The sequence below is a fragment of the Lethenteron reissneri genome, chromosome 27 (genome assembly GCF_015708825.2).
Source record: "Lethenteron reissneri isolate LAM-NWPU_2019-01 chromosome 27, ASM1570882v1, whole genome shotgun sequence".
Taxonomy (NCBI): Eukaryota; Metazoa; Chordata; class Hyperoartia; order Petromyzontiformes; family Petromyzontidae; genus Lethenteron; species Lethenteron reissneri.
The window spans coordinates 13,110,638-13,133,227 of record NC_083805.1 but is presented as its reverse complement, the minus strand read 5'-3'; the positions used below and the strand labels follow the sequence as shown (position 1 = coordinate 13,133,227).

Sequence of the window (22,590 nt, the reverse complement as noted above, 5' to 3'; positions counted from 1 at the left end):
CAACGACACAAAGGAAATTGTGCCAATAATACACACGTCTGTCCGGTCTAACTCCCCAAAATTGATGGTCATAGTTGTCCACACCAAGCACTCATTTTACATACCAATTGCCACTGGTAAACAGCCAGGAATTTAACCAGGGCCTCAAGTGCACTGTACTAATAGATAGTCCGATAAATATGCACTCATTTACTTGATACAGCTGTCGTGGCTGTGACAGTTCCACCTGAAGACGGAAGCTTGTGTTGCCTCCGAAACGTCGTGATTTTTATTTTATTTTACTTTTATTAATTTTAACTTTTTACCTACGTGACTTTACCGAAAAAACCTAAGAATAAAAATATGCAGGCATTGAAGGATGCAATACCACATTTGTAATTTACACAGCCTTGAAACCTAAGCAGGCGCCGATACCGATGAATACAAAAATAACACACACATCAATCGGAACGCCAACCAAACACAAACACACAGAGCAGAACTCTCTTGCCCACCTCGGCGTGCTCCCGCCTGCATTGTGCGGCGTTCCTGGTCGCGGCTGCAGCTGCTGCTGCCTCGAGTTTTCACCGCTCAGGTCCGGAGTCGACTTTGAGTTGCGTTTACTGAGCCCGCCTCCGCTCGTAGCGTCCCCCCTCTTCACGTCGCCGCCACCTCTGCCGTCCGCCTTCGCCGACCGAATCTTCGCGGCCGCGGTCCCAACTCGCGGCTTGGGACTGGTGACCACGGGCGTCCATTCCTCGTTACCGTTTGAGAGCCGCCCCCCCCCCTTGCCCTCATTGCCGTTGAGGCCGGCGCCGGCCGCGGGGGACGTGGCGTCCACGCCGGCGTAAAACCGACGGAGGTGCGGTGTCTGCACGCTGCTCGCGAACGGCCGGGGGCTCAGCAGCTGATGGCGGCGAGTGATGCCGACGGTCGAGGCCGAGTCCCCATCTCCACCGAGGCGCACGTTTAAATTGTGGTCGCGCTCCGGACTGCGGTTGCGGTTGGCGTCTCTCGCGCGCGACTTTTTCGACGGCAGGGTCATCGAGTTGTAGGTGCCGGACGTCGGTGGCTTCTGGGCCACGTGCCTTGCCGGCAGGGGGTGGTGTTCTCGGCCCTCGAAGCTCGGGGTCTTTGGAGAGGGCTGGACAAACCGCGCTTCGCCGCGTCCCAGTAAGTTGTCTGACGATTTGGCCCGAGGAAGCGTGGATGATAACTGCTTCTTGGGGTTGACTGGGGTGGTCGGGCGAAATGTGTCCACCTCCTTGGGTCCGTTTCTAATGAGGTTTTCCTGCTCCAGCGAGAGATGCTTCATGTCACGTTGCAGGTCCAGCAACGTCTCCACAAGGCGGGTGATTTCCTCGCTGTCGCTATCCCCTGCGCAAAAAAGCCAGCGAGCAAGTTGCACAGGTCGCATTCATTGTTCTGTATTACAAAGCAACTTGAGAGTCACTAGCAGTGCTGTGATCTTTGATGTGAGTGTGTACCAAGTAGACTATGAACAAAACTATTCACATCATGGGATCTCCTTTGCCAGTACCAAAATATGATAATAGGTGTTTCCCTTTTTTTCTGGCAACAAAACGGGTGTTAAGATGTTAAAACACCAAACGTAAACCTTTTACAAGGAATCATGTCTGCATTGACCACAATGCTTGTGGTCAGAATGCAAACAAAAAACACTGATAATATATGCATTGTCCTTGAAACTGATTGGTCCACACCAGAGACAGCTTTCTTTTGAGCCTCGTCTCAAACGGTGTTAGACCAGAGGACACCAAAAGGCATACCAATCAGTTTCAAGGACAATGCATATATTATCAGAGAGTGTAGATGTGAGAGCATAGATGTAGAGTACAATACTTTTTGCTGCACTGCCATCTGCTGCCCACAATGTAATCCCGCAGTGTCAGTGTAAAACAGTGTTCGTGTAACACTGTACAGTGGAACATGTTCTTGCAGCGTTATATTTTACATCTGTTTTAACAGCTTCACTCTGCCCGTGCTACACATGTTACACCCACCTTGTGCATCATCATCCTCATCGCCGTTGTTATTGCCACAATCATCTCTGCCATCCTCCTCAGCAGAGCTCCCACAATGCACTGCTTCCCCTCCCTGGGGCTGTGGCCGTGTCGCCCTTTTGCGTTTCTGCTGCCGAGCGTCTCTCCGAGCGCACAGCTCGCTCACCTGCGTGTGAGCAAACACGCACAGAAGACAGAGATCACCTTGATTAGCTTACCTAGACTGCTGGGGTAAGTGCTTTTAGTGACCACTTATGAAGGATGGTACGGCCCAGACCCCATGTCCCTGTGTTGCTGGCCACCCCAAGCGTGCGGTAGACACTCGACGTAGCCAGCCATCTCCACCCACGTACCTGCAGTGTCAGCGCCTGCATGGCCATCTGCTTCGCCTCGAACTGCGCCTGCACAGCCAGAACCCTCTCCTCGAACCACCCGCGCCCGCCTACGTCGCGCTCCGGCAAGGCCTCGTGCCCACGCGGCCTCGTCAAAGGCTGCTTCTGCTGTTTTTTGGCGCCACCGGCCAGGGGGCTGGACGTGGTAAAGGGCGAGTCCAAGTCGTGCGGTGCCTGCACCGTCCCCGTGCCGAAGCTACCGAAGGCCGAGTCGTCACTCTGGGAAAGGACGCCCGAGTCGTGGTCGCAAGAATCGCGGCTGGCCTGGCCCTCGGTGCCCGGCACCCGCGGGGAATCCAGAGTGGCGGCACCGCCGCTGTCGGCGGTTCGGTCGACTGCAGCGCTCCCTCGCGGCGATCTCGACGCCACCTTCGGAAACATGAATGTGGACGTCTCGGGTTTCTTTGAGAAGCCCCGCGGCAACGTCGAAGAGGCCGCCGGGAACCCCGATGAAGCGGGGGTGCCTGCCTTCGCATCGCCTTGATGCTTTTTCCGCTCGAGTGTCTCGAAAAAGTTTCGACGGTTCGCCACGGCAGGGCCAGGGCTCAAGTTTGCCAGTTCGTCGGCATGCGGGGCGGCAGGTTGCTGCGCGGGTCTCGGTTTCAGGTGGTGACTCGACGCCGGCATTGTTAGTTTTTGAGGGGTGGACCTGGATGGGGGTCCGTGACCAGGAGCCGGGTCCGAGAGTCCGGACAAAAAAATGTTGTCCGGCTTTTTGGGTATCGCTGGCTTGATTGGTGTTGACGTTTTGTCAGAGATTTTTGAAGGCGGGTTGGAGAAGGGACTGCAGTAAGGGGGAAGGAAAGAGAGACAAAAGCATATTTATATATTGATGAATGTGATATACACAGCCTTTTTTCAGGAGCTTTGAAGTAAAGTGCAATTCCATTCTGAACCTTCACTCAAATATGAGAATTCCCTACTGAGAGGTCAGACACGCTGGAGATTGGGAAACAGCAGATTTACCCTACGCTGTCTCAATCACTTTCTGTCATCTGCCCTGTAGAGGTTTTTACCAGTATGAGTGCATGAGTTGTAAAATATGGTGCAGCAGTTCCATTGGATAATATAAAATGTCTGTGCACTCAATGATAACTGGGTTGACATCAAGCTCACTGTGCAATAACTGTTATTTATTTATTTACCAAGAGCTGTAGCAGGCTTTCTCAGAATTGCTAGCTCAGTGCCCTGAAAGAGGCATCAGAGCCTTAAGCGACACTCAGTCCCATGGCTTGAACCAAAGAAACCATGGCACATTGCTCCAACATGCATGCATAAGCTCCCCTCAGAGACCAATAACCAGCCCCAGGGTTTGAACCCAGTTCCATGGCAGTGCTGGTTCAGTGCCGGACGCTACTGGGTTACCTAGGCACCTGGGTAGGACGCTATTTGACAAAGCTTGGCCTTATCTAATAGAGGTTATATATCTTGACTTACATTATCTAAGACTGTTTACTGCATATGTCATGTGTAAGTGGACGGTGACTAAAACCCATTGAAAGTCATATATGTCTACCATCAATGCTTAACACCTCTGGATTTGTGTTGCGTAATGCAGCACTACACAGCAATTATTACAAAACAAAAATGGCTAACGATCTTGATGCAGTCAACTCTGCTTAATTAGGGGATATGGGTTACTTAAGGTCAAGTTATTTACATACGGAAATTGGGTGGTTAAACAAACATTTTAAAGTCTAAATTGTCATCACTCGTGAAAAAATAAACGTTCAGGTAGCATTGATAAAGTGGGTTCAATATAACATGGGCGGAAAATATTAAAAGCCATGATCTTTACCGTCGAAGAAATTGCATAATTAGAAAAAATAATTATTCTGAAGGAGTTCACGAACACCTTTGAAACGTTTACAGTTATTTAATAACATATCAAAGACTTCAGCAGAAGCTTGGTAATTTTTGCTACCTCTCTCCATCACAAGGTAAGATTATGTATGAATATATGTGCAGTTATTATATTTCCTGCCCACTCATTTTGCGAAATATGTGTAGGAGACCATATTATCAGAAACCCATTCAGAGCGATCCACCCTTAGGAAAAGTTACACTTTGTTATCACAGGTCTCATTCTTTCGAAATTATGGGAACGATTTTTTTTTACTTTTATTAAATTATTTTAACATTTTTGTCAGTAATACGTTTCTGGAAAGATCGGCTCAAAATGAGTTAGTATTAGAATGCTCATGGTCAAGTATAATGAAAATGCAGGTCGACACAGTCGTATTTTTGAGGCTATGGGTGCAATTTTAGAAGGACCATCTCGGCTCCAAATTGTCACAGGGTAAAATGTTGGCTGTGTTCATATTCCATCACTGTGCATATCTGATTGAATTTTTAATATGAGATGGTCAAGTGCAAGACATCTGGTCCCATTTAAGTGGAATGTCTTACATTTTTTAAAATTAAGTTATTTAAAAAAAGAAAAATATATATAATTTAAAAAAATGGTCAAATTGTGACCCTGAATAGGAATAATTCATTTCATTGCTGGGGGTGCGAATCATTGCTTGTCTAGTGATTGGGTTCGCGAGAGATCTGTATCATTTGCCCACAACTTTCAAGAAAATTTATACCATTTTAGATGGACTTCCCAAAGATTTTAAATAGAAATGGAGTCATTTTTTTCTTTCTAAAAGTATTACATTGTTAAATTTCTGTTGGATAAACTCTTGCCCGATAATTCCCAGATGCTTAAATGCCATTTGATGATTAAGGCAGAAGAAACGTTCATAATTTAGAGCCAAACTACGATAGCATTCTCAAATGTAAAACAAATATATAACTAAAAAAATATCTCTAAAAGACAAGAGAAATTAAATGGGTCAATATTTGTATCTCATGGGAACATCATGTCAATGCAGCAGGACCTTAATTCGCATTGCAAGATTATATTTAAAGCCAGTTTACACGAATCATATGAATTGAAATGTTAATTCCGGTGAATGGTTGTGCCAACAAATAACATTCAGATGAGTGTGACGTGTAAGAATAATGATGAAAAAAGGACAAATACAATCAACTCACGTTGCAAAGGAGTCCAGCCAGCTGTTGTTTGGAGCTTTGGAAACCTCTTCAACAAAAACAAACACAAGGGCATGTCACGAATATGTCACGCTAAAAAGTCGGCACCGTTGTCACTGCAGCTGTTAGTCATGTGACATTTGCGTTGGAGGAGGTGGTGAATTGACTCCATGTAAAAGATAACTTCCTCGCCTGGCATGACAGAGGTTGTGGGTTCGAGCCAGACCCTGATGCCTGTATAATTGGAGTTTGCATGTTCTCCCCGTGGTCGCATGGATATTTCTCTGGTTCCTCCGGTTTTTCCCTCCACATTTAGAAACAAGCATTTAGAGTATTTGGCTGCTATACGTTTCCACATGATAAGCCACTTTGTTGAGCTATCATTTGTGGTCAGTTAGCGTCTGAAAAAATAGCTATATAGCTCAGTGGGCCTTACTTGGTAAAATAAAAATAGTATTTTTTGTGTGATTTTGTTTGTACGCAACGTGAACATTAAGCGATGACAATCCAAACAAAAAATATTTTCCGTATCGTTACGAAATATTGAATATCGGTACCCTTTTTCAGGTTGATCCAAAAATCAGTAACATATTCCTAGTATGTATGCATGTGTGTGTTGGGAGGGTGTCTCTGTGCAAAAATGTGGGGAGTGGTAGTGCAGCGGTTAGTGCGTGTCGCTACCAACCCAGCGACCCGAGTTTAATTCCCACTCACGGCCAATAACAGTGACAATTATATCTCAACTGGTCTTGGGCCTCTACCCGAGGTTGACTCGGTCTCAAATGAGTTCTTGGCGCGTGTGTAAAAGTCGCCACTGGGGAGACAAAGGCGGCCAGGCGTGGTGCTGGCCATCCACCCATCGTGTGCCGTACAGGCATTCATAGGTGCTGCTCGCTAACAGGACTTGCACCAACAGTCTGTTAAGGCTACACGGGCGATCTTTGCCGTTGTTTAGTGTGTGCAAATACCAGCGCACACACACCTTGTGTCTCCGAAATGAGCGGCTGTACACAGTCTGGCCGGCATTCATCCAGCCACCACAGCAGCTCCACCACGAAAACCAGCAGGTTCACCTGGGAGGGACAATGAGGCAGGTGTGGGAGAGCAGATGACACTTGCCAACCACCATCATCACCGATTTAATTTGTAAAAGTGCCCCCTGCGTGCCAGACTGCTGCGGTATGGCGATAAGTGAGCTCGGTAATGAGCCAGTTAACAATTGATTCTCACGGCTTATGTGTTTTTGGGGAGTTGGCATGGGCCGAGCGGTTGTGAGTTTGCCACTTTTTGCAGAGATTTGCGGTTCGGGCCCAGCGGGCACTCTCGTTAATACCGAGGTGTATGCATTGTACAATATGCGCCGTCTGCTTCACAGTGGATGTCAAAGACGCATTTCTAAGAGTAGGCGATTGTGTGCCGGCATCATGGTCATACATTTGGCGATTTAAAAATTATAACAACTCGCAAATTACTTCATTGAGAAATGCACAGCAATCGTTGTTGCTCATTGGGAGGATCTTGTAAAAACTTAGTATGACCCTCGCTAGTAAAAGTCTTGAAACTCAGTGATGTTGTGCACAGGTGTATGTAGAACTTCTTTCACACCGTACGTAACTAACCATGTTCATCGGAGGTGTAAACAAGTGTAAGTCGAGTAAGTAATATGACAACAACACCATATGATGCAAAGTAGATGTGATTGAACCTGTTGAAGCATTGTAGATCAGTGTCAATGCCCACATTAAACGCCTAAATAAGTGGTTGCTATGTCTTCCTTGCAAAAGATAGGCGATAGGGATTTCACCGCTTCACCCGCTTGAGTAGTGCCTCGCTAATATTACTAATATTACTTGCCCCAGCAGTCTATACGACTAAAAGGGACTTTGTGTCTTTGTTGTTTATCTACGTATTTTTTCCGACGTGTGACGACGTTATATAAGCTATAACAAAGCAAGTTGGCACAGTAGGGAGCACATCTGCCAGTCATTCACTCAGTTAACCCACAAGGCCTTGGTCTGTCCCTGTAACCTGACTGCCAACACTTCACGTGGTCTCAAAGTGCACTTTGCCTGGCACAAACGCTGATGGTGCTGTCCCTGCCGTTTGATGGTGAATGGAGGCTGTTGTTGTACATGACAACATACCTTGAGTGGAGGTGGCAGGTAGAGAAGGTCTCTCTCATTCAGGTGTAGACAGTCTCCCAGGTGAGCGCGCACAAAGTCAACAAGCAGTCTGGCATTGTGCAACTTGTCCTGAACGCTGAGGCCCTCCCTCAGCCTCACTTCTGTACATTCCAGTCATGGATGATAAAATAACTCGGTTATCATCCGTTAGGCTACTGTAACAAACGCCGTTGGGAAGCACATTCAGCCCAACATAGCACAATCGGGTTTGGGTGGGGACGGTACGAAACAAACATGGTTACGTCTCGCCAATACCAATGTTGATACATCACACCGAGTATTCATATTAGTCTAAGTCAATGAAAAAGATCCAGACATGGGACTGGATACCATTAGTGTGCATAGGTATGACTGAAATCTCCGGATTCAGGAGTGTACTTGAACATTTATCCACCTTTCTAAAAATACGTTTGTATGCATGCATGCATGTGTACTTGCACACACGTACACGCACACACCATCTCTCCTCAATGGCATCCTTTCCCTCACTTGCTTACAAAAGACAATGGCCCCGAATAGCAGACAGACTCTTTGGTGAAGTGCTTTTAGTGAGTACCAATGAAGGCCGGCACAATTCATGAAGAGGTGCTATGGCCAAAAGTTTTCAAGTTTCATTGATTAGGTATAGCCCTGTGAGCCATGCGGCTCTTAAGTCGGGTGCAACCGCAACAAACAAAAAATGAACAAAGAACATCCCAAAGTGACGACGCGCAACAGAAACATCCTTGATAAACCAGCAAATATAAAAAAAAACTTCTTAAAACGCTGTGTGCAAAAATAACAATGAAGCACCGAATCAATCTAGGAGAGGCAGTTAACAGATTCTGATATGATGTACCACTCATTTTATGTCCCTGCAAATTTAACTCGGCACAGTGCGCTATCCACTAAACTGCCACTCCCGACACTCATAAGCAAACACGTGTGCTGAAAAACAACGTGTGTCACCAGGGGGACCTGAGACGGAGCCTGCCCACACTCTGCACACCACTAACTCCAAGCAGCCACAGAGACCACAGCAGGACCCATAGCCAGATCAAATGGGTTGATTATGAGTGAACATTGGTGTGGGTCAGCTTTGTGTGTCTGAGTGCAAGAAAACGAGTTGAAGAGGACACACTGCCCAGCAAAGTGTGAACGTTCTCGAATGTAATTTGTGTTTATTGTGTTCCTTACCTTCTAGCGGCAGTGCACGAGGGCAGTAGAAGTGGATGCAAGACAAGAGGGCGCGGCAGTCGGTGGCATCATGCAAGCTCCTTAGGGTTGGTGGGGGGCCACGCTGTACACAGACGCAAGCACATAGCCACACAAATTTACTACTTATGCGTGTGCATACACACGTACTGCATTTTGCGAATTTGTGAATGCCGAGCATTGCCTTAAAATAGCGCTGCCCAGACAGAACCTCAATAGGAGAAAACATTTTGAGACGCGGCGCGGAAACACGATGGAAATAGCACTGCAACACAACTCTCTCTGCCGTGCTATTTTCATGCAGAATCTCAAGAGCTCACAAGAGTACGGTAGATGTGTTTTTAAAACGCACACGAGACACAAATGCCCCGTTTCACCTGCATAGGCTACAGGGTAAGAGCTGTTAGTGAGCACCTATTAAGGCCAGCATGGCTAAAGAGCAGGCGGTGTCAATTGTGTAGAACAAAATAATATTACTCTAATAATGATGCTGCTGGTGACGATCGTACCAATGCTGGTGATGATGACAATCACAATAATGCTGATGATGGTGTCTTTATTTACACACGTTTATTGAACTCGCCTTGTTATCTGTTTACATTCTTTCAAATCTTTGACGGTTAATATCTTGGAATTTTCTACAGACTCGTCTCACGTGACAATTCAAGATTCCATTTAAAAACCGGTCCAGGTCCTGTCGATCAAGGGCCTAAGCGTGTTTTTTTTACAAAATTTTAATAATAAGGCCCGACCGAATTAGGCATGTTCCAAGTCCGGATGATTTGTTCATAGGCATTGAGGGTTAAATCTTGGTTTGAAGCTTTCGTTACTGCAGGAGTCCATACTCATTGGTCCTTTTGGTAAAGTGACGTAGGTATAAAATTAAATAGATCACGACGTTTCGGGCGCAACACAAGCATCCATCATCAGGTGGGAAAAAGCATGGTCTGCTGAGGAGGCAGACTGTTTTAAAAGGTTTGAAATGGGTGTAGCTCAAGGGTTATAGTGATGCTGTTCTTAACAATTAACATTTCACGCTGGCAAGATGTTAACTACCTCGCCTTGTATACAGGAGGTTGTGGGTTCTATGCTGACCCTGACGCCTGTATATTTAAAGTTTGCATGTTCTCCCCGTGGTCAGGTCGATTTTTCTCCGGGACCTCTGGTTTTTCCCTCCACATTTAGAAACATGTGCTTCGAGTATTTTGTTGCTATAACTTTCCACATAAGTCACTTAATTGGCTTCTCATTTGTGGCCAGGTCGCTTCTGAAAAACAGCTATACATCTCTAGTGGGTCTTACCTGGTAAAATTAAATAGCAGTTAATTACTCTTTTGAATAACAATGGGTGGCTTCCTTTTCGAAATGTTTAATTTTATTTATGCAAGCCACCCACTTTTATTCAGCACATCAAATTCGATTAATTTCTAAGGTGAAAATAATTTATTTTCTACTAATAAAAGTGTGCGCATTGAAAAACTTGTTTCCTACGTAATTTTTTTTTCTAATTGATATTCTCTGGCCAAAGGAAGGCATGCTACAAAGGAGTGTGAACCGTTAACATGTTAGAATATTCTCCAAAGTAATTTCTCATACAATCATGTGTGCAGCTCTCTCAAGCAATTGCAAGGGACATCATGAATCATTACCGGAATAACTAATGCTCTTCGGGCAGTTTGAATTTTGGAAGCAGATTTTATTCCACGTAACTTTTGGCAGACAAGACTTTTAAAGCAAGCTGTCTGAAAATGTTTAAGGAAGACATGATCTGTGTTGTATCAGCCGCATTCTGTGGTCCATTCATCCAGAAGTGAAACAGAGGGATTCGCCCTATAAGACTGCAAATAAAGCGAGGAAGTATACTACCAAGCCACACTTGTTTTCTTATTCAGCAGCGTAATGCGATATTGATTCTGCTGCCGTGCTTAGTTAGCTTATGAGACTCGTGAATCTCCTCATGTTAATTAAGTTTGTTTATTAATAATTGTATCCACTGTCGTCTCTGCAGCCCTTCCAGTGATCCTGGCAGCAGTGCTTTAATTAAAGAGCTGGGCCATTTCCACATTACACGTGTATATACCTAATGCATCGACTGAACATTTTGTTGGTCACGTTATTGCATGGATTTTGACGGCTGTGTTGCGTAGTCGTCCACAATGTTTTTTCGGGTTGTACTGCGTGTTTCTCGGCACGATGTACGACACTCCGCTCCCATTGCTGGGAGCACCTTCAGTTCAAGTCCTGAAAAAGCTCCCAGCACGCAGAGAAAATCGTCGGACATCATGTCGAACAATACGCGGTAAAACCCGAAAACACAATGGAGAGTTAGTGACTTTCATATGAAAATCTCACTAAACTGCTCATACATCAATGGTGCTATGAAATGTTGCTGCGTAATGTATATATGCTTGCTGAACTTCTTACGCACCATACGTAACCAACCGTGCTTATCGGAGGTGTGCAGACACGTTACCTGCGTGCGCTTGTGCGATGCGAGGTCTGCTTGCTTGCCGTCCTTCTGCTGTACGTCCCACAACCTGGCGTTAACCTGAAACAATGTCACACACAACACAGCATCTTACAGACTGTAGGCACAAATGCTGTTAGCGAGTACCTATTAAGGCCATCAGAGCGCATGAGGGGGTGATATGGTCAACACCAGCGGTCCCCAAACTTTTGGCATCAGGGACCGGTTTCGTGGAAGACAATTTTTTCACGGACCGGGGCGGTGGGGGTGTTCATCATTGGGTCTTTCCCCCTTTTCAAAGAAGCTCTCCAGCGACGTTTGTTTTTTACTCATTGTGGCTACTAGGGGTTAGCAGCTTGTGGGCTTACCAAAACTGTGACTGAGATAAGTGCACAGTGCGGGAAAGAGGCGCGGACGGAAGTGGTGAATAAAATAATGGGCGGGCCACGCGCGGACTAAAATAAGTGTCGGATTCTGACTTCTCATAAGCAGCGCGCAACCCAGACCCCTGGCATGCGCAGTTTACACAGTAGGGTTCGCGCTCCTATGAGAATCTAATACCGCCGCTGATCTGACAGGAGGCGGAGCTCAGACGGTAATGCGAGCGATGGGGAGCGGCTGTAAATACAGACGATGAAGCTTCATCTGTCAATACAGACGATGAAGCTTCGCTCGCTCGCCCACCGCTCACCTCCTGCTGTGCGGCCCGGTTCCGTACAGGCCACGGACCGGTACCGGTCCATGGCCCGGGGGTTGGGGACCCCTGTTCAACACCATGCCTGGGTGCTATTATCTCACCAATGCCAATGTTACTACACCAGGTACTGAGAGGCCGAGTTGACCAAAGGAAGGATCAGGATTGGTTCAGATATTATTCGGCAATGATGTTAGCCACAGCCAGGAATCGAACTCAGTGTAGTCAGCTAACCACTGTGCAACCACTATGCACGTCAAAGTCCCTCATTCTTCTGTTGTGCATGTGCAATTAACGAAAAGCCATGATGTCATGACAAAGCCGTTGTGGAGATGGTGCTTGGCTGCCATCATGTCATCAGGTATTGTTATGTGTGGAGTTGAACGTCAGTGTCAGTACTGGGACAGAAAGCGTACGGAATTCTCTCCTTAACACATGCAGAAATATACACGCAAACACACTCGCGCGCCAAGATGTAGATCCCGTTTGAACTAATAGACTAAAGGGGGAAGTGCTGCAATGGGAAAATTATAAAGCTGGAATGGTACACGGAGGTTGTGCAGCCAGCAGCATAACCGGCTGTCTTTACCTTTCAAGTGCTGATGTTTATACACCCCAAGGAGATATTTTATGGAAGACCTAGGAGAGGTCGATACCCACCGCTTTCCAAAGATGTTATCCGTGGTTGAAAATCAAACAGATCACGATTTCTAGCTTTGTATAGAATGCAAACCAATTCACCAACCTCCCTGATAAAAAAAAAACCCACAAAGATCTCCCCTGTAACAGACTGTTGGTTCAAGTGCTGTTGGCGAGCAGCGCCTTCAAAGGCCAGCACGACACACGAGAGGGTAGGCTGCCAACACCAAGCCCGGCTACCTTTGTCTACTCAGTGCTGATAATTACACATCACTGGTGTTGGCCATGAGCGGTAATCAAACTCGGGCCAACAGGTTCGTAGCGCAGCATGATAACCACTACATTATCTCCCACATTAATACATACAAATGCACACAAAGATAAGCGTGCCCTGTTTAGACTGAAGAGGATAGGCTGTTACTGGGCTGTTAATGTGCACCTACTAAAGCGGGCACAACACAGTGGTGTGGGCCAGGGCTATACAGTATCTGACTGTCTGACTTTCCATTGCTGATGTTATTAAAGCATAAGAGCTACTCATTTAAGGGGAGACCGTGGACAGATCACAATCCACGACTGATGTTATCCCTAGTAAAAAATTAAAGACAGATCACCAAGTTGGTGGCATTATGAATGCAAACCACTACCACCTCTGCTCCCCATACAAAGACAAAAGATCCCCATAGAGACATTCACAGAATATTGGGGGCAAGTGCTGTTCACGAGCACCTATGAAGGCAGGCACGCCACATGAGGGGGTGGGTAGCCAGCACGATGCCTGACCTTCTTCGTCTCCCTCCTGGCAATGTTTACACATCTCACCAGGTACTCATTTGAGGCCGAGTCAACCTATACATACAAAGATCCCCCTTATAGCCTGAACAGACTGTACGGGCATGTACTGTTAGCGAGCAACTATGAAGGCTGGCATGGCACACGGCAGGGTGGGTGGCCAGCACCATGCCCGGCCGCCTTTGTCTCCTCAGTGGCGATGTTTACACATTGTACCAGGTACTCATTTGAGGCTGAGTCGATCTAGGGGAGGCCCATGACTGATTATGGTAAATGTCAATTGTGTAGTGCAGCGCACTAACCATTGCACCACCGCTCCCCATACATACAAAAAGACAAATACACCAGCATGCATGCATGTGTAATGACAGTACGCCATCTGGTGGCAATGGGGGCTAACCACGAGTATGGGTGCGGTATAGAACGACACATGCAAGCGACCACAAGGGGGGGCGTAACTGGGCCAAGGGTCAAAGAGGGGATCGAACTGGAAGCTCCTGGAACACGCGAGAGACTTCCAGAAGAGGGGTGTGGCCAAGGGCGGGGCTTGGCCTCGCTGGGTGAATATAAGGGAGAGGCAAATGGGGGTTCGGGGTTGTCGTGGGGGTTCGAACTCAGGTTGAGAGGTTTGTAGCGCAGTGGGTGAACCACTGTGATACCGCTCGCACCAATCATCCACACACATTTATCCTGATGGAATTAATCACGTATATGTTATAAATATATGCATCGATTGTTTACAAAAAAAAAATTTGAGGTATATTGCTGTTCTTTTTCTGCGTGCAACTCACATTTTTTAATGAATCAACGACCGAAAATGTTTTTATCACACACCACCACACGCACAAGAGTGTGAATACACGGCTGCATAAATGTATCATTCTACCGGCCAGGCAATGCACCTATAACCCCCGCGTCTCTGCAAAATGCCCCACTCGAAATTGGTAAGCATTTCCCATTCATCTCTCGTTTCTCTGCAAGCGTTTCATTAATAAAACCATAAAAGAGCTCCGAATGATAAGGGATTAATAGCATGATAAAAATTACTTCCATCCCGCGCAGCCATTTGCTTCACACGCCTAGTCGGAACAACTCACGATATAATTTCGAGTACATTCATCTCCGTATCACTCTTGTCTATGTGCTCCAACAGATATCACCGAGTGCCTAGGATGATACCCTTTTTTATTGAAAGTGCCAATTGAAATTGTGCAGCACTTGCAAGGCAGCCAACAGCAATGACCTCTCCTCCCGTGACAAAGAATTGCCTCCTCACTTCCCTCGAGTACATTCCATTACACAATTTTGAGGTCAAATAAAAAAATAAACCTCCATAGCACTGCCTATCCCTCAAAGTTGCGAGCAGCTTAGGGTCCACGGAGAATATTAAATCTGTCGTGCAAGCATGCGACTTTCGTTCAGTTGTGCGTGCGTGTCCGTCGTATTTTGGTATTAGATTTGGCAATGAAGGTGGGATATTAACTCAAAGGTGCAAATTATCATAAACTGCACCTAGCCTGGCAAAAGTGGTGAATTGAGGCTGTTGCATGGTTACTACTACTACGAGCTGCCCGTCAAATAGACGATGCCTTGGAGTTAATTTCTGAATCCCTTGTTTACTTATTATTTTAAAATGTATTGTCTTTGATGCAGGAGCATTCATGGCTAAGCAAACCGATCCAGCTGACACAGATCCTTCTGATACATATCCTTCTGCAGTAACTGCCGGGGGTAAGCAGACAAGTGCTCTTTGTCCCACGCAGTGCACCATTGTATGATTGCGTAGGTGTGAATTTAGTGTGCGAGTGCATGTGTACGTGAATCTGTATGCGTGTACGTATGTGGGGAGCGGTAGTGTAGCGGTTAGCGCGCTGCGCTATGAACCTGGCGAGCCGGATTCGATTCCTGCTCACGGCCAACACCAGTGACGATTATTTGAGCCAGTCCTGGGCCTCCCCTAGGTCGACTCAGCCTGAAATGAGTACCTGGTGCGGTGTGTAAACATTGCCACTGGGGAGACAAAGGCGGTCGGGCGTGGTGCTGGCCACTCACCCCCTTGTGTACCGTTCCAACCTTCATAGGTGCTCGCTAACAGCACTTGCCCCCACAGTCTGTTAAGGCTATACAGGGGAACTCTGTCTTTGTGTATGTATGTATGTTATGAATGTATTCATGTCTTTGTGTATGTATGCGAATGTATGTGTATGTCTATGGATATGTGAATGTTTTAGTGAATGTGGCGAATCTGCGTGCGCTGTTAGTTTTGCGTGCATATGAATATGGGTGAGCGTCCATGCGCATGGATCTGAGCGTGTGCACACGCATGTGAATGAGTGTGGGAGTGTATATTTGCATGCACTCGTGTGTGTGTGCGAGCGTGTATGTGCACATTTTTATGTATTCCTGCAGGCATGTGATTGTATATACGTTTGCATACATCTGTGTGTATGCGCATGTACATGTGTGCTAGTGTGTGCATCTGAATGCATTCCCATGTATGCACGTATAAATGCGTGCATATCAGAGGTCGCAAACGGGTTTTGATTCCTTACCCGTACCCGGCCGCACCAGGGTCGCAAACGGGTACCCGTTCCCGTACCCGGCCGTACCCGTACCCTACCCGTACCCGGCCGGGTACGGGTAGGGTACGGGTTTCGGGTACCTGATTGCGACCTCTGGAATGAAGCCATGTTGCAGGCGCGGGTGGGTTGATTCTAGGAACTTGAATTGTGAGAAGAGACAAGACGTTGGGAAATGAGTGACAAACAGTTACTCACCAGGGACTCACGGTCTACCCGTACCCGGCCGCACCAGGGTCGCAAACGGGTACCCGTACCCGGCCGGGTACAGGTAGCCGGGTACCGGGTAGGGTACAGGTATTGGGTACCCGGTTGCGACCTCTGGTGCATATGTACAAAAGCGTCCTTTGTGCCTGCGAGTGAACGCGTGTACTTGCATGTGTGCGGCGAGCGGTAGTGTAGTGGTTAGCGCGTTGTGCTGCAAACCCCGGTGACCAGAATTGTATTCCTGCTCACGGCCAGCACCAGTGACGTCTATTTGTACTGGCCCTGGGTCTCCCCTCGCCTCAAATGAATAGCTCGCAGGGTGTATAAACATCATACAAAATAACAAAATTTAGCAGTCTTTTGAAATACGTGGTCAACCAGGTGAGTGTCTAACTGTATTGTTGGCCGACTGGTTTGCATCGCGTTATGTTTCTAAGGTTTGTTGAGTTCTCGTCTCCCATCTTCTTGCTGCATTTGCCTCCATGCAGTTCGCCGTTCTCTGTGTGCTATGCACGCGGTGTCCCCCTGTGTGTTCCCTCGCTATGCGTTTTACCCCATTTCCACCTGATGATGAGCGCTTGTGTTGCGTTGGAAACATCGTGATTTATTTTAATTTAATTTAACCTTATTTGCATTTTATTTTATTTCTACATACGTGACTTCACCGAGAAAAACCAATGAGCATCATTTCTGCAGTCACGAAAAAACTTCAATTCTGAATAAACATCACCACTAGGGAGACAAAGACGACCGGGTGCACTGCAGCCCACCCACTTTCCGCCTGTGCCACACCGGCCTTCATTCGGTGCTCGCCCACAGCAATTGCCGCACAAGTCTGCCGAGGCTGTGTGGGGCATCTTTGTCTTCGTGTGCGTTTGTGCCTCACCTCATTGACCCACTGCAGGATGGACATCTCCGCGTTGCCGTAGGCTGCTGCGGGCGAGCGCGACCCCGCCGTGACTCCGACGCGCTGCAGGCTCGCGGCGACTTTGTCACCACCCAGCTGCTGGGTGCAGTAAGCCTGCATGATGGAGTCGGCCAGCGCGAGGTGGGAACTCTGGTGGCAGCAGAAGGGAATAGAACCGAGTTCAGACGTTGGATGGCAGTGCACACAGCCACACAACAACGTGGCAGACGCGTGCCGGCGATGGGTAACTGGAGGCAGTTGTTAATCACGAATCGGGGACAGACGCTTAATCGTGATTTCATCCTCGGTCAAGGAATCAACATCATCTTCATCACCATTATGTGTAAAGTTTGCAATTTCCCATAAAATTAGACAGTTATGAGTTATAACATGGAAACAAGAGCTCTAAGATAATGATAGTAATATTGCCACAAAACATGATCAATCTGTAATAAATTCTTGTCACTATTATCACCTTTATGGACATAATCCATCATTACCGTAAGTTAATATAATTAGTTCCGAACATCATCTACGTCGGTTTTTGTGGTTGTGCTGTCGAGCCCTGCAATGTGTTTTCGGGTTGTACCATGCATTATTTGTGTTTAGCATCATTTCAAACACTTCACACCACACGCTGGGTGCTTTTACAGGAACTGAGCATCAAGCTAAAAAACAACACAAGGTACAATCAAAAAACCCTTTAGACATCAACATTATCAGTGAGAAATCACCATTCGCAAAGTCACAGCCATCGTCACCATCATCATCATCATCGATGTGGAAAGTCCCGCCACGTGACAGTGCACACACTATAAACTGCAATTCAAGTGCCACAATTGTTGAGTGCCTATTCTTCAGAAAACACCTCACACAGCACAGTGTAAGAGACACCAAAGCTCAGTCATCCATCTACCTGTGAGCGACGATTAACCCGCGTGTGCAAGCGTGCCGTTTTTTGAGCTGTGCCAATTAGACGATTCATCATCCAGAAACAACTAGAACTCACCCACTCGCAGGCGCTCGCAAGCAGACAATTTGTAACACAAAGACTCCCCATTTAGCTCAGTCGAACGTATGGTCTGCGCTTCTGGAGTAAGCCTAAGGCTGTGTTGCGTGACACGGGACACAATGGGTGTGGTTTTGACAGCTATGTTGGCTTGATGTCTCTCCAGCGCTCATGCTCACTGGACATCTCAGCGGACATTAAAGGTGACGCAGAGTCCTCCTCAAAGAGGCCCGGGGGCTGGCAGAGATAACTATCATCGTGAAAGAACATGAGGAGGAATCGTTAAACACCGGTTTAATGGATATGCAAAACAGAATGTTGATCAACAAAGATGTATTTGTGGTGAAGCACGTACAAAACACTCTTTGGGATCACCCAAAAGAATGGTTCCAATATTAACGTCCCCACGTCAAATGGAAAACTCTAAAATCAATGCCTCCCCCCGCAACTTCCCCTGTACGCCGTGCTATAAATCAACCCGCGTTCAGTAGCAGCACTAATGAGGCCGTGTTCCGCGCTAACAATTAACTGTGGAACGCATCATGTTCTGCAGGGGAAGCGAGGCTGAATTCTTCATTACATTAAAAGCTCCATCGGATTTCTTTCCGCTGCTGGTGTGTGCGAGTGTGGAATCATGCGTGCGTGGAAAGGGGTGGACTGCACGGTGACGCAATGTGCAGATGACTGTCCTGGGTGTGGTGCATGTCCTCCTGCGAGTACGGATCAAACCGACTGTAATCAGCTTAAGTGCCGTGTGTGTGCGTGTGTGTAAGCACGCATGTCTGAAGTACTGAAAGTGGGGACAGAGGTTTAAGCCCCGTGCTCCCATTTAATAAAACGGAGTTAGTTTCCTGTCCACAAACAAAACCACTGGCAATAGCTCCGTGGTTCCAGAAGTGCCCCCTCTTGAGGTTAAATCAGCCTAAAATCATAACCTGTCACACAATGATGATCGTCGTAGTTTTCTCCGCCATGCTTCCTGTGCGTGCAGTGCAGGTTGGACAATTGTGCCTCGGAAAAGTTAATATATCACTTATCGCTAAGGTTCATTGCACAGTGCGCTAACCACTTAGCAAATTAAAGTGTTGTCAATTACACCACGTGACCCACGCGGCGCGAGGAGGACTTCATCCTGCAAGGGATTGGCAAACAGGCTGTACATGGATATATATATGTTTGGTATTCTCCACATTAGCACTGCAAAGATAACAATAGCTGGGAAGTGTGGTACTGGTCACGTCACTCTTTCGTGTGTCACATTGCATATATGTATATATGTTGAACTTCTTTGGCATCGTACGTAGCCAACCTTGCTAATTGGAGGTGCAGAGGGAAGGACAACAAACTAAACACAAAAATCGGTTCTCAAGAAATGAGTTTTCAATATGGATGATTTAAAAGTGCATAGCTCCAGTGGCTTTATAATATCGGAGGAAGAGCGTTCCAGACGACCACAAAAGTGCATCTGACTGTGCGCGTGATGCATTGACCGTCTTCGTTCGATTGGTAGCCAAAAGCCGCTGCGAGGATAACCGGTGTTTGCCTGATGGTTTATGATCCTTGACGAGATCAAAAAGGTATTGTGGTTCATTTATGGCAAGCACTTTGCGTGTAATGAGTGCAACTTCATAATGTATTACGTTCCGCAACCAGAAACCAATGCAGCTCAGCGAGCACTGGATGGACATGGTGGGATTTTGCAGTACCCGTCACGGCACGTGCCAAAGGATTTGTCCATTGGTCTTAATAGCTGCTCACTAAGCATCACGTATTAGTGGTAGTCCAACACTACATGTGGTTTGAGTTGTACGCCTTTTGGCGTCATCTGGTCCAACACCAATGGAGACTAGGCTCTAAGGAAAGCTGTCACGGGTGTGGACCAATCAACTTCAAGGACAGTGCATATCATTAGCATTATCAGAGTTGTTTCTTTTTGTTTGCATTTTGACTGCTTGTGTTGCGGTTATTGCAAACATGATGCCTTGTATAAAGGTGTAAGTTTTGTACCAGTTTAAAGGGTAAAAACCTACTACTACATGTGGAATCTGTATTGCGGTAACAGGCAAGGTGATTGCACAAATTTAACTAAATGCCTGTGAAAGGCGTGCATGCGAACATTGTTGTGGGAAAGATATAATGAATGATGACATTTAGATACGTTTTCTTTAGACACAATATAATCGTAATGTTCCCAAAGACATGCTAGTATTTACAATCAAAGCATTATTTTAAGTACTCAATAGTATGATCATACTTTAATTATCCAGCATCTCGAACTTTGAAACTCTAATGCGATTAAAAGTGTTTCATGTGTATTGTTCTGGGCGTGACTGCTGCCTTACTGTGTGATGTTGAATCATTAGGAGGCTTCTGCTGTGATGTTGCACAAAACTCCATTTACAATAATATACTTTTCCGCATCAGCTTACATTTTGCAAGGGGAAACCTTGTGTCATTAATACACAAAACCGGGGGAAATGTGCATGTAGTCAGAGGATGTGTGCATATATATGCAAGACAATGTTAATGTGCATGAATTTGTTTCGGTGCATTTGGTCCCCAAGCCTGTATTTGAAGCTGTATGCTTATACATATCCATGTACAAGTTCAGCCCTTTCATCAATACAATGCTGGATGAGGGCCTTGCCACGCCCCGTACTTCCTGGCGGTTATTACACTATACTTCACCATGGTAGTCAGTGAAGGTGAGGGGCATAGAAATGGGAGCAGAGAAGTACAGCACAACATAGTTTTTTTTCTGCACTGCCCTCTGCTGCCTGCAACATAGCCTGCAGAGGCCTACAACGCCTGCTTTACGAATGGTGATCGCCCCCAACCAAGGACTACCCAGGCTCAACCCTGGCTATTCAGGGTGATTTGTTCACAGACATCCATAACAACTTGTAAGTGCGTGCATACACACATATGGGTTGGTGCAAGACTCCACAATCTGGGTGACACAAGTTAGATTGCTGGCATTGCGCAACATCAACAGCACATACTTTCCATCTGCACTGAGTCTCCCCTACATGTAATACACCTAAATGAGGCAAAGCTGGGCCTACAGCGCGTTGGCCACACCACTAGTGCATTACGTGCTCAGCCTGCCTTAATGGATGCTCGCTAATAGCACTTTAACTAAACGGCTGCGGAGTTTTGTTTTGTTTTATGCGCATGCGTATTAGAAGGCGCGCATGGGAGTGGGTGTGTGGGTGTGTGTTCACTCTTGTGTGTGTGTCGAGATCTGGTTCTGCCGGTAAGAGTCTGTATCATGCCAAAGGGCACACGTGACACCCTTCACATTTCACAACCCATCGCGCTGTGGCCGGTGATTGTACCAGTGAGTGGTGGAGATGGCACTGTGGCAGTAACAAAGTTGAACGGTGGTGTGTTTGCCGCTTGTTGTAGAGGTGCACGGTTCAAGCCCAGCAAATCGCACTGGATAGTACTGTGTATGTATTATCCATGACAGGTGGCATTTGCTTTATTGTGGATGTTAAAGATCCCGTGACATAATTCGAGTAGGACACGTGTGCCGGCATCACGGTCCAAATTGCCGAATTTTGAATACCACATAGCAATATCACTCCGAGTGGAGGTGATGTTCGCACCTCCGATTAGTACGGTTGGCTACGTATGGTGCGAAAAAAGTTCAACATACACACATATATACACATACATAGTGGCAACCTAATACCCACTTGCAAGCCGGTGCTGTGTTCACCCTGTGCTGCACAGGGACAACTGCCACCAGAGGTCCTCCTTGGCTAGACTGCTGCAGGGAACTGAGGTGTATTGTATGGAGGCGCGGTATAAATATGAGGTGGTGGTGATGGTGATGATGATGGACGCGTAATTGACTCACCATGCGCAGTGGCATCTGGAGGAGATCAGACGCTGTCACCGGGTAGTCGCCCTCCTCGGTCACGTACAAGCCTCGCCTGGACAAGGCCTGAATGACAGGCCAGTGGCCTGGGGATGTATTGTACCCTAACATCTGTGTTCACACACAAACACAGACAACACACAAGTCAATGACCTCCCATGTAGCCATACGGACTGTTAAGTCCTGTTAGTGAGCATTTCGGAAGGGTGGAATGGCGCATCGGGATATCGTGTAGCCAAGATCATGCCTCGGCACCTTTGTTTCCCCTGTGCCAATGTTTACACACCACACCAAGTACTAATTTGAGGCTGAGTCAACCAAGGGGATGCTCAAAACCAGTTCATAAATTCACCACTGACATTATCCGTGGTGGACAATCGAACTCAGGATGCCGGTTTAGTATCACAACGCAACTAATCACGACACTTATGGTATTCGCACAAATACACACACAGTCCAATGCACATGCAAGCAGGTCCATCAACATGCCCTCATATGGGTTAGGATTAAGAGATTAAGCATTAGAGGTCACACTTTCATTAAGTGAATGTTTTAAAAGCCTGCTTTTACTGCAGGAACATGAATGTTCCCACAGGAGG

At 46.7% G+C, this 22,590-nt stretch overlaps 1 protein-coding gene and 1 long non-coding RNA gene across 2 annotated transcripts in view; one reads left to right on the top strand and one right to left on the bottom strand.

The window, feature by feature from the left end:
• The window catches only part of LOC133348566 (calmodulin-regulated spectrin-associated protein 1-like), a 54,549-nt gene that overhangs the window by 7,308 nt on the left and 24,651 nt on the right, over positions 1 to 22,590 (bottom strand). The window contains exons 4-13 of the mRNA XM_061561453.1: positions 21,971 to 22,102; positions 17,076 to 17,246; positions 11,285 to 11,359; positions 8,794 to 8,896; positions 7,579 to 7,718; positions 6,417 to 6,507; positions 5,438 to 5,483; positions 2,357 to 3,179; positions 2,004 to 2,169; positions 495 to 1,356 (exon numbers count right to left, since the gene is read on the bottom strand). Coding sequence (XP_061417437.1) covers positions 495 to 1,356; positions 2,004 to 2,169; positions 2,357 to 3,179; positions 5,438 to 5,483; positions 6,417 to 6,507; positions 7,579 to 7,718; positions 8,794 to 8,896; positions 11,285 to 11,359; positions 17,076 to 17,246; positions 21,971 to 22,102 — 2,609 coding nt within the window. The remainder of the gene's footprint in view (positions 1 to 494; positions 1,357 to 2,003; positions 2,170 to 2,356; positions 3,180 to 5,437; positions 5,484 to 6,416; positions 6,508 to 7,578; positions 7,719 to 8,793; positions 8,897 to 11,284; positions 11,360 to 17,075; positions 17,247 to 21,970; positions 22,103 to 22,590) is intronic.
• LOC133348608 (uncharacterized) lies at positions 15,033 to 18,675 on the top strand. Its single transcript, XR_009755813.1, has 3 exons — positions 15,033 to 15,134; positions 17,094 to 17,237; positions 18,272 to 18,675. It is a non-coding gene; the product is annotated as an uncharacterized LOC133348608 (long non-coding RNA).